General features: G+C 34.0%; 1 protein-coding gene across 1 annotated transcript in view; it reads left to right on the forward strand.

Annotated features, from left to right (window-relative positions):
- LOC145690261 (band 7 protein AGAP004871-like) overlaps positions 1 to 18,277 on the forward strand; it is an 82,047-nt gene that overhangs the window by 24,174 nt on the left and 39,596 nt on the right. The window contains exon 2 of the mRNA XM_081764988.1: positions 479 to 579. Within this exon, the coding sequence (XP_081621114.1) occupies positions 493 to 579 (87 nt within the window). The 5' untranslated portion in view covers positions 479 to 492. The remainder of the gene's footprint in view (positions 1 to 478; positions 580 to 18,277) is intronic.

The following is an 18,277-nucleotide window of genomic DNA, read 5'->3' on the forward strand; positions in this document are numbered from 1 at the left end:
CCTATTTTTTGTTGTTTTTAACAGTATGTATAAAAATGAAAATATGCCTATCAGAACAAAATCCAAAATAATATTTATAAATATTTTCCTGTATTAAATTCTAATTATATTTATCTCTTCCGCTTATCTTCGCGACCCCCAGGCTGAGAAGCCCTGCATTGGACTAAGTGCGAGGTGTATTCAGTGGAATATTAGTTTTTAGTTCATTGATATTTCGAAATTGTTTTAAAAATAATACCGACACCACATATATTTATTTATAGAAAATACACTAAACCCAACTGAGAAGTATTATTATAATTTTGTAACATTGCATTTAACAGAATTATAAGCTTGACGTAAATTTTGTCTTATACATGTATGGACCGTCCTTTCATTCATTGTGTGTTAGATTTGATTAACAAGAAGGTATTGGGAGACTCATTGTTATAAGTAGGTGTTACTCGTACTATATCTGATAGGTTCTCTTTATTTACAGGAGAGCCATAAGCGATGGGTTGCATAGAATGTGTAGCAATTTCCTCGTCTTTCTTACTTATGATGCTGACCTTTCCATTCTCATTATGCGTTTGCTTCAAGGTATATATATGTATATTTTATTCAATTTAGCCTTCTGTATTGAAGTTATTTTCAAGTGATTAAGTTACATTGTGTATACATGTTTCCTAATTAAGGACAGACTGAGAATTCATTTATTTGTATTATTCTATTCCACCCATGTTTAACGGTATTTTAATTAGTGGTTAGTTTTACTTGTTATAACATATACTACAAAGAGGGCCGTCGCGTGGGTTGTAAGAGCCCGGGCCGAGAATTCTCAGGCGTCCCCATCCCCCCACCAGTATGTTATGAGAAACAACCAGAGTTTATTCTGTACTCAGGGGTGTAGCCAGCAGGTTCATGTAAGAGAGGCCCGTCGTTTTTCAGGGGGACCAGCTACAAAGCCAAAAGAAATTATGTTGCAGCTAGTGTTTTTGAGGCCTGAAAAAAAGGAAAATTTTTGTTTCCTTTCGAGAAACTAAAAAACACTGTTTTCTAGCTTATTATTATTATTATTATTATTATTATTATTATTATTATTATTATTATTATTATTATTATTCGCTTTTTCTCCATAAATTATATTCCAGGTAGTTTTTATTATGTTTAACCAATAATTACTGTCCCGGACCAAACATAGCTTTGTGCATAACTATTTTAGTTTAAGCCCTTGTACACAGGCCCTCAGCTCAATCTACATAAAGCTGGTTTTCTTTGAAATTTCACTTATTTTCTTTAAGTTTTCCTGACAAATATATTTATTTATTATTCGTGACTAAAAGAAAAAAAAATCATAATTATTTTATTAACATCTATGTCTCATTTCCTGTTCTAGTGGCCGTCCACATATTACGTAACGCTATTTTTCACCAATTTTTACCCCCTCCCTCCTACTTGTCACATTTCGTAACGCAAGGCCGAATCCCTCCCCTTTGTTACGTAACACTTTTTGATTTTTGTTTTTTTCATTATTTTGATTATTTTAGGGGTTATTACAATAAAAAATATTTTTAATGGTGGAACTTTTAATTACAAAATGCTTATATTATTGTGAATATATTTGTAGCGTTTTTCGCCAACAAATCAAAGTATTAGAAAATGATAGACTCGTAATAATATTTTATCCCCGTAAGGTTGTTTAATTAACCAATCCTAATTCTTCAATACTACTGTCGTTCCCCAAGGAGATCGCATCTATCATTTTAGGTCACTGGTGATTGGCAAGGAGAAAGTACTGCGGAAGATACAGTTAAAACAGGATTTAAAGAAATAACATCGAACCTCTTCTTTCGAGATCCATGATGCTTCGTGCATTTGAAGTTCGCCAGTGTCAACGATGCAAAGTTCTGTTCCTCCTCGACCATAGATTCGAAGTGGCTGAACACGTGAAGGAGCAGGACATCTCGTTTGTGAACTAGCTTTCGAGCATCTTCTTTGGAATTCGGACTTCAGTTTACCACTTTACAAATTCTTTTTTTCCTAAATCAGTGCGAGAATGCGAATAAACTCGATTTCTTCAGAAATATTCAAATCCAAAAATAATAATAAACAAGTAGTACGACATTAATATCCGACGAATTAGGTTTTTAATATCCTTAGGTCTGCAAATCGTGCATCGTTCCGTCGCGGAAAATATTTTACGAAAAAAATGTTTCTTCTGTTTCACATGCGAAACTTCTTCGAAGAAAAGAGTGAATAATGATTCGAATCAGAAGTTTTAAATAATATTATCAGAAATAGCGATACAAGTGGGAACGCGAAGGAATTTTAAAGCGGTGGTTACGATCACTAACAACTAACTCCAGAAACGCGTGTGGCGTGAGTGCAATGCTGCGATGGCCATTAAACGGAGTTTTATTGTATTGTAATATACACAGGGCTCTTCACCAGTCATGCTGGTGTCTAGTGCGTCTTCAAATCGATTCTGTATGATTCAATTTATATAGGCTATAGTTTGCAACTTTTCAAAATAATGGAAATATTTATCTATCTATATATCTGCATATACAGGGTGAACGGTAACTATGTGGACGAACTTGGACAAGTAAAAAAGCAAAAAAGTCCTAGTCAACATGGGGGAAATCCCTTCCCGTTTAGGAATGACAAAGTGTTGAAAGTGTGGGAACATGAACTTCAGAGGCCAACAGCTTAGAAACAACACATCGTAGAGAGTGCGGTTAAAAACGTCACTTAGAAAGTCGTACCTACTCTATTGAAAAATGCATATTTGAAAATGCAGCTACGTGTGCGCACGGAATTAACAACCTGTGACACTTCTTTCCTTTACAGCATGTCCGGGAAGCCCTCCGTTCCTTTGGAGAATCCCGTGCGCATGCATAGCTATTAGTACCATTGTTTTATGGTAGTATTTATAGTACCTTGTTGAAACGTTTGTCTTCAAAGTGTCAAATATGAATCGCAGTAAATTTTGTAATCTGCTGTAAAAGAAAAATAAAATAAAATAAAAAAATAAATAAATAAATAAAAATAAACCATACTGTTTTCCGATTGGTATAAGGAGGAGATACCATACTATTTTTCGATTTGTATGGTAAAATAGTATTTTTTCCATACTATTTTACCGTAAATTATTAATTATATGTAAACTTTGTTATTTTTAAGTGACTGAAGAGAGGTAATCTTACAATGATGTTTTAAAAGCTGGTCATTTGGGGGGACAGGAAATCATTTGGGGGGCCTGGCCCCGATGGGCCCCCCGTGGCTACACCCCTGTCTGTACTCCTAGATTTAAATAGGGAATTAACATAAAACAAGTTGGTACTATGTCAATTTTTTATACTGAATGGCTTTTATACTTAAAACATGAAATCTATTGTTATTCTTGTTTATTTTGAACTTGATACAGATCAACATAGTAATAGTATAGAATATACAAATAATAATACAAATATTAAAGCCCAATGTGTGTGATAACAAAACTTTGTTATTTTCTGACTTTTGCTAAAAACTATAGAATAAACTTTTCTTTCCTTGTGATTAACACAAATTTTTCAGTAAATTTGTCATAGCGTTAGATTACTAAAGTAACTTTTTCCTATTTGATATTTGTATTTTTTTTTAATTTTTTTTTTTTTTTTTGAGTATTTGCTTCAATTCAATCCTACAATTATAATTTATGTTCAAAATCAAAACGTACGGTTTGTTAATATTTGCTTTGCAAGGCGACGTTAACGATACGTTGTTCCAAAACATGTAGTGTAAAGTTCATATAATGATAACATAAAAATACTAATAAATTAAAATAGAAGTTAGCAAAATTAACTGCATAATGACATATACATATTTTATTCAAACACTAAATGGCATTCTCCTGCCTCTTCTGTGAGCAAATATGTCTTTGCTTGAAATGTAACCTTCTGGCTTCATCATTTTCAATATCTACTATGACCAGTAATTTAAGTCTTAACTGGGCAATTCTTGAGCGTAAATACGTCTTTATCAGCTTTAACTTACTAAATTGTCAATGGGACAGGCATCCTTACATAAACATAAAAAGAATAGAAAATAATTTTTAAAAGTAGATGTTTGTTGAACACGAAAACGATTTGTGTTGTTGACATTGTAATAGTTGGCAGGGACGCAGCCAGGATTTCGATTCGGGTACAACGCAAAAGGGTGTATGGGAATACCCCTCCGAGTACACGAGGTGCGACAGTACCCTTCGAAACTTTTTGTAAAACTTAAGCCTTAAAATTGCACTGTAATGCCTTTTTTTGTAACTGTTTTCAGTTTAAACTAATTTAGGATAGCCTTAATTTGAATTTTATTAAGATTTCTTTTTCCATTTTAGTCGGGGGGACTCTTGAGCCCCCTCATGTCTACATCCCTGATAGTTAATAAACACAGTTATTGTATGAGGTTAGTACAGAATTGAAGGACTGAGAAGATATTTATTCTGTTATTGATTGGAAAGTAGCCTACGTGCGAAGTTGTATTGGTGATGTTAACCGGTTGTTATCAAGTGGTGGCGAACTAAGCAGATAATTGTAGTATTGCAGTTATTGTAGTACCGCAGTTATTGTGGTATTACTTGAGCGTTTCTTGTACGGAATAGTAATAAAGAACTGTTGTTGAATTCTACTGAAGTTTCTTCAGTTTGTACCAAACTGTCATAAGGATAAGAAGTAAGTAATAGCAGATCTAGGTCAGTTTTCCCTGATAAAATCTCTTGTCATAGAGAGCTGGAGAGAATTCCCATTGAATAATCCTAGACGATGTTTTACATTAGCGGTAATTTTACTTAGCCGTGGCGTGATCATTATTAAAATATCTGAATTAACATTATTTTTTATTTTTTTAAAAAAACTCATTTACCAACATAATCTGAATTTCTTGAATTTTGTTGATTTGTCGTCCCGGCGGCCGGGGCGATTGCCCAGTCGCCCCGCCCACGTGACGGCCCTGACTACAAAACTGATTTTCAGTACTTTCGTCAAAAATCGAACCGAACACGAGCGTGTTAATAATCATTGTGCTATTCGAGAGTCTTCTCTTCCAATTCCTTTCTCATGATTTGCTATGGTTAAGTTACTTAAATGTGACTAAGAGTGGCTTTATTCACCTCAGCTGCCTGGATTGGCGATGAAACTTCTGTGATTTGAGTTTTTCGTGATCTACCAAAGGAAAGTTGGTAAATAAGTTCTTGCTTTGTAATCAGGGTGACCTGAGTTTGAATCTCGTAGTCAGCCATCCTGACAGATTTTTTTACCAACAGTATTTCCTTACATCTTATCAAGCCAAATGCTGGTATGGTAGTTTTACATATAAACTCCTTACAACTGTATATTCTTCTGTTTCCCACTGTTAACGATACCAATGTAAAAATGCCTTACGAGTGTCTGGCACTTTCTTAAACAAAATACGTAGATTTGGGTTTGTTCAAAGATGCAGCATGACAGTGAGTAATCTCTCTACAGGCTCAGCAAAGTCAGTTGAATGCATGCACTTCGAAGGACACAGTTAACCAGCTGCAAACAACCGTGCGTGCATTTGTGTTGCATTATTCTGTTAGCTCAAATCCTCTTCATCAAGGAACACGTATTACTGCTATTCAGGCAATTTGCCCAGACCGGCTGTTAAAATTTCTCAAATTCCCTGAACCAGTGTTTGTAACCCTAGATCCAATAGATACATGAAGAAAAAGTAATTCTGTAGTATCATTTTTGAGACGCATGACTTAAAGGAGCAGTTCGACTTAGAAATGCACTTTTTACAAATTACTTCCATTCGTAGAGTTGAAAATTCTAAGAGGAATTGTGTTTGTGTGATCGCGATACGTTCAGTCGCTAGCGAGTAACAGAAGAAAAAAAGTGTTGACGTCATCTGTGGGCAAGCTGCGAGAGCAAGCTTCCATACACACAGTGCCAAGCATTTCGTTCGCGAGTTGTGCGGTGGCAGGTTCTAAAGTGCGATTACCTTTTCCAGAACTGATTGCAAAGACTTAGAAATGTAGTCTGCATGTAGAAAATAATATCTGATGGTGGGCTGTACAAAAGTTTTTTTTTTAATAATATTATAGAATGAAGTTTTTCCTACAAGATATAAGTTCAGCGTTTTACAAGAGGAACTGGAAGTTTCGAAGCCAATACCATTTAAATAGGTGGCGGACGAGATTGCTACAACACCGAAGTACATTTTCTTTAATCATGGTTCCAATTGCCAAACATAAGAATGTTCATTTCACGTCATTTCACGTTTTGATGCAATTTTTGCCAGAATTTGCCAGAATACGAAAAATATTTTACCGGTTAAATTTGTTTTATTTGCATCGCTCTCCGCGGAACAACTCTCGTCACCCGTTTCATCATCATTGTCAGCTGACTTGTCTTAACCATTTTTTTTTAAAATTATTTCTATTGCTTTTTGTAACGTTTCAAGAAACACTTTTGGAGAAGCTAATCCAGTATAAGTAACAGAACTTTTATAGTCCCTATTTGCATGTTTGATATAGTAACAGAAACTCATTGGAAGATGTTTTTGATATTTTGTCGTTTTAGAACAAATATGTTCTATTTTTAATTTGCGTAACAAACATTCAAAAGCAACAGTTATAGTAAATTGAACTCTTAAAGATCGATTATACTTTTGAAACTCTATTTGATTATAATATGTGTTAGGAAGTTCATTTTGAACAACTTCATGCTCCCTACGATATTTTTCATGCTCCTTCAATTGTATTTTGCTTTTGAGGTGTCTCGTTAAATATCTGTCATAAAAGTACAGTTTCTCAATGTGTTTTGTTAATTGAGGTCTTGTTAACCTAGACAAATACCTTATCTCACAAAAACAATCATTTTTATTATCTTTTATATATAATAAATTAACATTTTTCTTGCATACTTTTGCAATTTGCAGCAGCTATACAATATATTTTTCATCATAGCTATATACATTTATCGATATATATAGCTTTTCTTTTCCAACTTTGATTTTTCTTTTAATTGTATAGGGAATACATCAGAATACAATACAATACAATACAGGAAATACATTAGAGCATTTCTTTCTAATTCTCTAACAATTTTTATAGTGTGAAGATCTTTGAGGATGTGATAAATTGTTTATACAAGGTAGGATCAAAAAGTAAGGTAACTTTTTTTCAGAAATCTTTATGTCTCGGTTGCCTATACTGATACAGGGTATGCATAACACTGCAAACTAGCATTCTACATAGTCGCCATATTTGTCAAAACACTTGTTCCAGCGGGTCACCAATATATCAATGCTACTATGGAAGAAATCTGTGTCAAGGCTGTTCAACCAGGATTTCACTGCATCCTGTGCCTCTTGCACTGTGTTGAAGCGTTGTCCTTGAAAATGCTTCTTCATTGGTGCGAAGAGATGGAAATAGCTGAGTGCAAGGTCCGGACTGTATGCGGGGTGTTCCAAAACCTCCCAGTTGAAACGTGTGACATAGTCACGGATGAGATGGGCTGTGTGCGGTCAAGCATTGTCATGTAAAAACGCGACATCCTCCCTTAGTGCTCCAGGTCTTTTCCGACGTATGGCCTCTCTCAGTCTGTCCAACGTCTGGCAGTAGGTCCGAGAGCAGTAATCGTGGTACCCGGCGGAAGGAATTCCAGGTAAATCAAGGTGGTCCCAAAAGACAGTGGCCATTGTTTTCCTTGCACATATTACTGTTTTAAACTTTTTGGATGGGGGCGATGAAGGATGTTTCCACATCATAGAGGAAAGTTTAGATTCAGGTGTCCACAATGGTACAGATGTTTCATCACCTGTAATGATGCGATACAGAAATGAAGACCCTTCTTGTTGATAATGGGTAAGGTGGTTCAGACTAATGCCCATTTTCTGTTTTTGTCCGTTCCTGTGAGATTCCGTGGTAGCCAATGTGCACATACTTTGCGTTAGCCAAGCGTGTTCTGAACAATACTATGAACGGAACCATACGAAATGTTCAGTACCTCTGCAATGTGTGACAGTGTGATTCGCCTATCCTCCCTAATCATTCCCTCCAACTGCCAAATGTTCTGGTCGCTGGCAGACGTTGACGGTCTGCCACTTCGATGCTCATGAGTGATGTCAGTCTTCTTCTTTTTTTTACATGCTAGCCAGAAGGGCTAGCCACGTTTAAGAGGGTTATGAACTCTATTAGGAATGAGATGCAATGACAGGATAGGCTCCGGTTAAGGTTGTTGGGCTAAGTGTTTCATTAAATATTTATTAACTTCAAATTGTCAAAACCAAGAGAAAAAAAAAAAACGTGGTGACTTAAGGAACTTTGATCCTTAACATTTGGTGAGGTGAAAAGACAAACTTAAATATACAAGAAAACATAATGATTACTAGGGCCCGGATAATTATTTAATTACATATTTTTGTAGGGGTTATATTTTTATATCAAATTAGGGTAATAATGTCATTTGTGACCCATATTGCCTAAAAACACCCATTTGAAAGTACATATATTTACATATTTTACATTTATGTACATATAATTACATATTTTACTCATGAGCACATAATTTTACATATTTCTTGGTATTTTCATGTTTTATAGGGATTTTTCGTACACAAACTGTTCAACAATAGACTTTGAAAAGAAGAAAACACTCACCTCTCTTTGAATTTAAAGTGCTTGCTTTATTTTTAATTTTTTATTTATTTACTTATTTATTTATTGTTTCACTGCGTTTCACCCTTTTAAAATAGTATTGAAGCGTAGTTTGGCGGATTGGTAGAGAGAGTTGGAAAGAACCTGATTTGATTAGCAATCGTACACTCTCGGTCGCGGTAGTAGCGCTCACATCCTTACGTGAGATTAATAATTCAATCGAATTACTATCGCGACGCGGCTTTACGATTGCCTATCGTGTTTTTGTCGCAAACTCGCTCCACTAATATTTTCCTTCGGCGAAAAATATTAAATCAGATGGGGAAGTTTGCATTCACGCAATTGGTAAGGCTGGACTCTTGATTTACAAAAGTGAAGCGCCTGCCGCCACAACGCATGCCGTAGGGAAAGTGTGAGCTATTTTATTGAATATTTAATCTCCTGTGCTGTCAGCAAATCCTGTTTCCAAGATGCCAAAGGACAAAACCCCGTTGTCAATAAGACTTAAGCATTTCACGGAAGAGTTTGAGCATTTTTCCACAGATGGAAAAGTGCTTTCTTGCCAGGTTTGTGAGAAGGGTGTCTCATGCGCTTAACATTCCCAAGTTGTGTAACACATATCCACATCACGCCATCAGACCCGAGCTTCAAAACCTAAACTACAAAAGCAGTTGCTAGTAACTTAATCTCAAGCTCAAAGTAGTCCAGGGCCACGGAAGTCTCAGTTTTCAAGTGATCTGTGCCGTGCTAAGGTATGTGGTGATACCCCTATTTGGAAACTAAACAATACAGTACTTCGTGAATTTCTGCAACAATACACACACGAAACAGTTCCAGATGAATCTACAATCAGAAAGCATTACGTGTCTGATTTATATGTGGAAACAATGAACTCGATTCGTGGGGAAAGCAATGATGGTCCTATTTGGGTGTCAATTGATGAAACAACTGATGTAGAGGAGCGACATGTTGGTAATGTTGGAATAGGTTTGTTGAAAGATAATGAAGTCAGCTAGCCTATCCTGTTAACTAGTGATTTGTTGCCTTGATGTAACCATCAAGCCATTGCAAAACTCTTTAATGATGCTATGGGACTTTTGTGGCCTGATGGTATCAAGCATAACAATGTCTTCCTCCTAGTGACTGATGCAGCACCGTACATGTGCAAAGCTGCAGAAGCTTTGCAAGTGTTGTATCCGAAGCTATTACATCTAACTTGTCTTGCCCACGCATTTCATCGTGTTGCAAAATTTGTTCGTTCTAGATTTTCACAAGTGGATGCATTAATTTCAAATACAAAGAAGGTATTTTTGAAGGCTCCCAGTAGAGTTGAGAAATTTAAAGAACTGTTCCCTGAACTACCTCTTCCTCCTCAGCCGGTACTAACAAGGTGGGGAAGCTAGATTGATGCTGCGTGTTACTATGTTACGAACTTTGATGCAGTGAAACAAGTGTTACATTTTGATTCTGAAGATGCATCTTCCATAGAAATAGCGAAACAAATGTTTGATGACGGGAAGTTGAAGCATGATATTTCCTACATTCAGAGCAATTTTTCATGTCTCAGTAGTACTATTTAATCCTTGGAGAAATCATCATCTACCCTTTCAGACAATCTTGAAATTGTTCGCTCAACAGTTGCTTCTCTGGTAGGTGTGAAAGGACCGGTTGGGGATGCATTGAATAAGAAGGAGAAAAATCGTTTTGGAGAAAAATCCAGGCTATAAGACAATTTATGCTATTAGTGGAGTGTTAAGTGAAGCTAAATCCATGTCGTGGCTATTGAACACGCACCTTCTGATTTGTGCAAGTTTAAGTATGCACCAATTAATTCGTGTAATGTTGAACGATCGTTCAGTCAATAAAAAGCTCTGTTGCGTGATACCAGGAGAGGTTTTGTGTTTGAAAATTTGAAACACATTTTCGTTCCTTACTGTTACGGAGATCGACTGTTGAAATAGTGAAAAGATTAATTGAGAATGTTTTGTTCTTCACGATATTTTTTACTAAAATGTTTTGAGTGTGTAATGTACGGGAATGTTCTATAACGCTGGACGCTCATTAGATGTACAATGGCATAAACAAAGTTTTCGTAAAAATCCCTTCCTAAATAAGGTTAATTAAGATTAATTAGAGATTAGAGAGGTTAGGCCATTTATGGTAGGTTACTATCTGTTGTACAGGTAGGCGGGCCAGTGTTCTAGAATTCTCCCGTAATGTACAGTTGAACGACCTTTGGATGATTTCTGAAAGTATAAATATGCAGCAAGACTTTGTGTGAAGTGAAACGACCATTTAGTGCATAGAAACTCTTTTATACGCGATAACAAGATAAGTTTTCTGACTGAAAATTTGAAACTCATTCTGTTTCTTAGTGTTGCGGAGATCATGCTGGAAAAGTAACAGGTAGTAAACATTGTAATTGAATAAATATTGTATTTACCACATCAAATGTAGAAAACGTAATAGAAAATGTTGGTATTTTCATTTTACATATTTTGCTCTTTTGGAAGGGTTTTATTACATATTATTGAGATTTTATGTACATATATATGTACATATTTTCATTGTTTTTAGTACATAATTATCCGGGCCCTAATGATTACAAAGACATGAAATCGTGCATTGAAAAATGTGAGTGAAATATAAAAATAGAAATAATAATGTAAACATTTCAAAATATTTCAATAAGTGATGTCAGTCCTACCATTATCGAACTCCCTACACCAACACTACACTTGTTTCCTCGATAACACGTTGTTGCCATACATCTCCACAAGTTCCCGATGGATCACGGCTGGTTTCTTCCCCTTTCCATGCAGAAACCTTATCACACTTCGCACTTCAACATTTGACCATGTTTCCAGTAGCCCTGCCATCTTCGAACTGCGATTAACTGCATCTTCGTCACCGTGCTGGTCTCTAGCGGTCACTAGGGATACTACCCATCAATACCTACAACACACAAAAACAAAGAGTTACTTGCATATAGTGGTTCATTTTTAGGGCACTTCTTATCTTAGCTTTTGATCCTGCCTTGTAGGTTTTAAGTAACCAGCAATAGAACACAAGATCCATCTCTTGACTTTACTTTAACATTATTTACTGCATTTTTAATTTAAAATTTTTGCACGAATGTCGATGTAAGAAGCTCTTAGAGCTGTATATTTGTTTAATCTGGGATCTAGATGTTTGATTTAATATAATCGTCACCCTGAACCTCGACCTTGAAACACTTCCATTTCTCTTAAAAATATTTACCATGGTGAATATATTTATCTAAATCATTGATTTTAGTATTCTTTCATTTGAGGTTTTAAAATTAAATTCTTGCACGTCTTTATCTTTAATAAAGTCACAGATGAAAATAAGGTTACTTTAACCGGATTCACTTGTAAATCTTTGATTTTATTAATGACAGCTCCCAATAGTTTTAGGAATTGTGTTGGGTCATTTTTATCCTCCTACGACTTCAACTGTAATTGTTTATAATCGTTTTTGAATTTCTGTTTCTTTTGTTTCTATTTTAATAGGTTGTATTTGCTAGTTTCGCATCTTAAAATTTCCTCTTTAAATGGAAATAACTTTTTCATGTATTTTTGTTTTAGTTTTGGTAATTTTTGTGGCAGTTTATGTTTGGAGAATATATGTTGTTTAAATAGTAGTGATTGGCTAAGTGCTAATCTGTGCTGTTAGTCTTGATATTGTGTAATACGGTCAATCAGTTCAGCTTTTCTTAATCGGGAATAACCTCTTATCCCCTCTTCATTAAAAAGCTACTTTATTTCCATTATTGTGTATTTACTTAAAATTCTCACTTTACTGTTTCTCATTTTGATTTCATTTATTCATATTTTCCTTAACATTATTACTAATATAAATAATCTCTTATTTATTATATAGAAAATATTCTAGGAGGTCAGTATGTATTTCATTTTGTGTGCAACATTTAACATGATTCTGGAAACCGTTTGCATTTATTAGCGTGTTGTATTAGCAATATGACTTAATGGGTATAAAAATCACAAATGTATTATTAAAATTCTGGTACACGTAAGAGCACATCACAGATTTCATATGTAAGTATAATCACAAGATTAACTGGAAAACCATATCATGGAGAAAATTATTAGAAAATTTCATTAGAGAGAATTGTTAATTGATGAGAGACTCAGATAAAGTTGACTGGGAAAAGATATGCCAATATTCAGGTTTATCAGAAGATTTTATTAGACAATTTGCAGACAAAGTTGATCGGATTTTTTGACTGAAGATTTTATTAATGAGTTTATAGATGAAGTCAATTTAGAAAACGGTTGTTACGAAAGTAAACTTTAGGAAGAATTTACACGAAAACATGCTAATACGTAACTTCTGTTGGTCTCGCTTATCACAATGTAAATCTTTATCAGAAAAACTTATAAGAGATTATGCTGATAGATTACATTAACACATGATTTCCAAGCATCAACGCTTATCAGGATCTTTTATTTTTAAATTTAAAGTTTTTTTTTTTGTATTATATTTCATAATATCAAGAGTTTCTGTAGAGTTTATATATTTATTTAGGCAGTATTTCGATTGGAGAAGTATAATAAGAAAATATCATAATAAGCCAATTTGGGAAAATATTGAACATAATATTTGGAGTAACCACACATACTTTAAGTACATATTTTTATGTTAAAATACACATAAAAGATCAATGATCATAAAATGTTTACTGTTTATTTTGTAACTTTTGAACAATTCAAGTTTCGTATTTATTGTTATATGTGAATAATGAACTCATCATTTCCATCGTTCTCTTTAATATCTATATGATATCCATGAATACGATACAATCAATTTGTTTCTTAACTTTGTTTAATAAATTGGTTTTGTTTTAATCTACAGTTTCAGCTAACGCGTTCACATCTCGGTAATCCTTTTGAGAACATTGTAATCTTTCCATTACAATACATTGTTGAACGCTTCCAACCCAATATCTGTAAACTTAATAATTTTCAATGAATTCCCTTTTATCGTCATCATATTGTTCAGATATTGGTTCTAGTTTTACTTCTGATATCTTCTTTTAATAACAAGCAACGTGCATGTTTTGTCTGGGTCTTCTGTGTGTGGATCTGTAACCTGTTTTAAGTGATTGAGCTTCATTGTTAAGATTGTATGCATGCTTCTATCTCTTCAGTCTCTGATCTCAATCTATTCATTAATTGTAAAATTTCTTTTACTCTTGACTCGAGTTCTTCATTGTTGTTTTTGGTAAGTTTAAAGTCTTGAATGAAGTAATCATCGATAATATCATAACATTTATCATATGAATCATCAAACACCATGTACTACACCAAAAAAACTTTTTTCAATAAACATACGTACCTTAAATAAGATTACTCACTTCAGATTTTCCAGCTTGTACTATGTAATAAGATGGTTCTAGCATCCTGGAATTTGAGGAATCTAGTTTTCTTGCGTAATAATTTAATATCAGACGGTTTATTTTGAAGCCAATTACCAAACCTCTTATCACCATCCTGACACAGTTTATTAGCGTTGAAATATCCGGTAGGTTTATCGATAATCAATTTAAAGTAACCAAATTTATACCATTCCAATCATTGTCTTTGACCTATTTGTAGCATATATTCTTTAAACTACTAGAAGCTAGTAAAAACATAATTTATTATTAGAGACCGGATGTTAGGCAAAATGCCTATTCTTTATTATTAAAGATATGATCAAAAATAACGTTTTAAAGTTTATATGGGGGTTTATACTTTCGATTTAAGTCAATTTTATTTTGCCTATTTTGCCTATTTTGACCTTTAGTGCCTAAATAATTGCTTTAGTGCCTAATATTGCCTATTCTATGCATTTTCTTCAAAATAAGCCTTCATTGGGAAAATATATAATTTATATAACATAAATAATACACACATATTAAGTGCTTGTAAACACAAGCACGTGGTACGTTACGATATATACCGGTATATATACATGGTGAACTTCAAAGATGTGCACATACTTCGGGAGGTGATTAGTAATATCAAAAGAAGACAAAATGTTTTCTTGTATTTTGTCGAATTCCGTGCCTTGTACGACTGACAGAGAGTGCCAATTTGGTATTGAAAATTGAATAATGACAATTGGAACTTAACCGAAAGATGTGCACATACTTTGAGAGGTAATTCGTGACATGAAAAGAAGACAAAAACTCCTCTTGGATGTCACGAATCACCTCCCGAAGTATGTGAACACCTTTATGTCTCATTAAAATTGTCAGGATTCGATTTTGGATTCCAAGTTGGCCCCCTTGTTACTCGTACACGACGCAGAATTCGACAACATGCAACAGCACTTTTTGTCTTCTTTTGATGTCATGAATCAGCTCCCAAAGTATGTGCACATCTTTCAGGTTCACCCAGTATGTATGAAATGCATAATAAGTTTCGTTTTTATATACACAATAAAAGAAGATATTAACAAACAAGTATGTCTCTATATTCTTTGAACATTATCTATGATTTGAATCTATTTTTTAATGGTATTGAGTATTTATCTTCATTATTTTAAGTTACATTTTAGTGCCTATTTTTTAAATTTTTAGTGCCTATTTGCCTGCCTATTTTCCAGGTTTTTAGTGCCTAAACATCCGGTCTCTATTTATTATGTACAGAATTTTCTTTTCTGTGTTTCTAAATATTAATAGGCTGATTTTATCCCTTCCTTTGGATTCATTGTTAAAATTTAGGGAGCTCATATGACTTACCTAATTCTTATTTAAATAATTTAATGGTTTCTTTTACCTTTTTAAGATGTGACATTTTGCTATATGTAAAATTACATCTGGATAAAAGTACATTCTTGATATTAGTTTGTCTCTTTTTGTTACGTTTCGGGTTTTCATTTTGCACTGTAGCAACGAGTTCCCTTCGCTCAAATTTGGGCGGAACAGACTTTTTAAAATATATTTGAATTGTTCCCTCCATTTATCTTAATTTAACATTATGTTGTACACTTTGATCACCATGATCTTGAAAAAATCATTTTTGGAGAGTTTTAATTTTTCTTGTATTAATATTAAGAAATGTCTTCTATGTACAACTTAGATGAAAGGTAGGGGACCCAGGTTCGATTCCTGGCCGGAACTCATGTGATTTGGATACCACGTTAAGTTTAGTTCCACGTCTTATATCGCTCGCTGCTTTTATCGTCGCCCTAGAAGTATGCAGTCATTTATATATTGATAAAATTGTTTATAATTCTCTTTTGAAATTCGTTTGGATTTTAAAATTTATATCCTAAATGTCCGAGATATTAAAGGTTTTGATATTTAAATTTTGATGTTTCACTGTTGCCACTACCAATTCTTACTAGAACATTGCCACAACTTTTATATTTAGAGATATCACTTCGAAACTGTAAATGAAATACAATACACTAAAAATATTAAAAGTAATTTTCATCGAGTGCATTGGCAACACTGATTTCTTCCACAATTTTCTAATCGTCATGTTTATGGTTTATTCAAAGTGGATGGGTGTTATATAAGTAATGACTTTATGGGAATGAGATGTTAATATTTGTATGTTCTATGTGAATAGTGATACAACACTAACCTCTGGTTGGAGAAGTCCTTGATTAGTTTCCAGCCTATGGAAGTTCGTGGGGTACAGCATTGTATCCGTGGGTTCTCTGGTTTCCTCCTACATTCTGTTCATCAATGTCTTTCCTAATCAGTCACTTTCATTAATCATCCGTCCTCATTAGTCTAAAGGGCGTAAAGATGGAATGTACAGCTAAAAACTTCATTTCACTTTTTACAAAAGTTTCAATGTTTCAGTTCATTCTATTTGAGCTCCCTCTTTTAAACTTTTAGTGATTCACATTGCTTGATTACTTGTTTTCTACCATAACTTTTTTCTATTACTTTTATACACAAAATCCTAGAAATGGTGTTCAAAGGAAAAGTTTGATTGCAGAATACGATTGACCTGTGAGCATTTATTAGAGAGAGAAGCTAATTTGCGACACAAAAAGAAAAAGAAAAACCGTACTTCTTTCATGGAGATACAATTTCCTTTAAATTTACTATATTGCTAAAGTTTATTGACAATTGTCTCCTTTGAAACCCAACGTTCTCTCTTAATTTGTAGTTTAGTTTCTCAGTAACACATACTAGTCCAATACGACTTGAAAGGAGACCATGTAAACTTGGCATTTTACGTCATCTGTATATGTAGTGTTTCATTGAGCTTTTGACATGCAAAAGCCCCAGCTTACTTTTCCGAAATAAATAGAACAGGAGAGTTTACTAGTTCTCCTTTTCAGATCTTCTATCATTTCATAATTGTTTCAAGCTCGTAATTTTCTGTATTATTTATTGATTTATTTTCAGTTTTAAACTTGTTGATTATCAAATTCAATCTGAATCCATTGTAAATTGACCTCGACCAATGTGATTTCGTTTAACATGGACGTCTCTAGGAGCCAATTAAGGTCGCTATTGGAAGGTTTTTTGTATTAAGTAACACGTCTACGTTTTGTTATCGGTAACGAAATACGTTAAACTCACAATGGTTTCTTCTCCGTCTTACTAATAAATCTAGAGCTGATTTTAATGGAAGCCCCAGAAGTTGATTACTTAGCAATTCTACTGAAGATTTGGAATCGTTTGGGAGATTTCTTACCGGAATGGTAGAATGGATATCATTAATAATAAATATAAAAATTCACTACTCATTGAAACATCCAAATAGGAATCCTTACACAGACGTTAGAGCGACGATTTTTCTCCTTCCTCAGTGTACATTTTTTTTTTTTTTAACTAATTCACATCCTTCAATGCGTATTATTCAATCATTATCCCTACAATAAATTCGATGTATCAATAATGTAGTCGTTAGAAGCAACCTAAGTATTTTATATAGCTACGCTTTGAGGAAACGAAAAATCATAGCAGAGACATCTCTGTTATAACGTTTCCGTGAGTACATAACTTTCATTATTATTTCCCTAAGAAGATGTTATGTCCTTAAGATGGGTTTAAAGGAGTGCTAATAAACAATAGATGGCACCACGTACACCTTATCTTTCCAGTGTATTTTGTGAAAAACTACAAGATTCAAAATAATTGAATCAAGTTGAATAGATAATCAGTACAGTGCTTTGATATATTGTTTCTTCATTGTTAGGAGAGCTTCATTATTGGGAGCATATTTCTGAAGAGGAAAATTAAATGCTCTCAACAATGAAAGAAATAAAATACAAAAAAAAAAATGGCAGTAATTATTCTCTTATTATTCAACTTGTCTTTGAACAATGTTTGAAATTCGTTTCTTAATTTTCGTTGAATTATGTTGAATATTATAGCTCCCTACAAGCAAGGGGCCCGGGCCCCCCAAAGCTTATGTAGGCCTCCTATTATATTTATGAGTATACAATATTTGGCATAATTTCAGTGCAATTTGTCTTAAAATCTTCATATATATACCTTATGCATCTGAGTGCACCCCCCCCCAAATTTATAGAGAAATCGGCGCCCTTGCCTACAAGATAATCTGAATAAATAGGGGGCATGTGCTGTAATCTAATGGTGATATTTGAATGATTACACTTACTGTAATTGCGAACAATGACTCG

This window comes from Thermobia domestica, chromosome 7 (assembly GCF_964235325.1).
Source record: "Thermobia domestica chromosome 7, izTheDome1.hap1.1, whole genome shotgun sequence".
NCBI lineage: Eukaryota > Metazoa > Arthropoda > Insecta > Zygentoma > Lepismatidae > Thermobia > Thermobia domestica.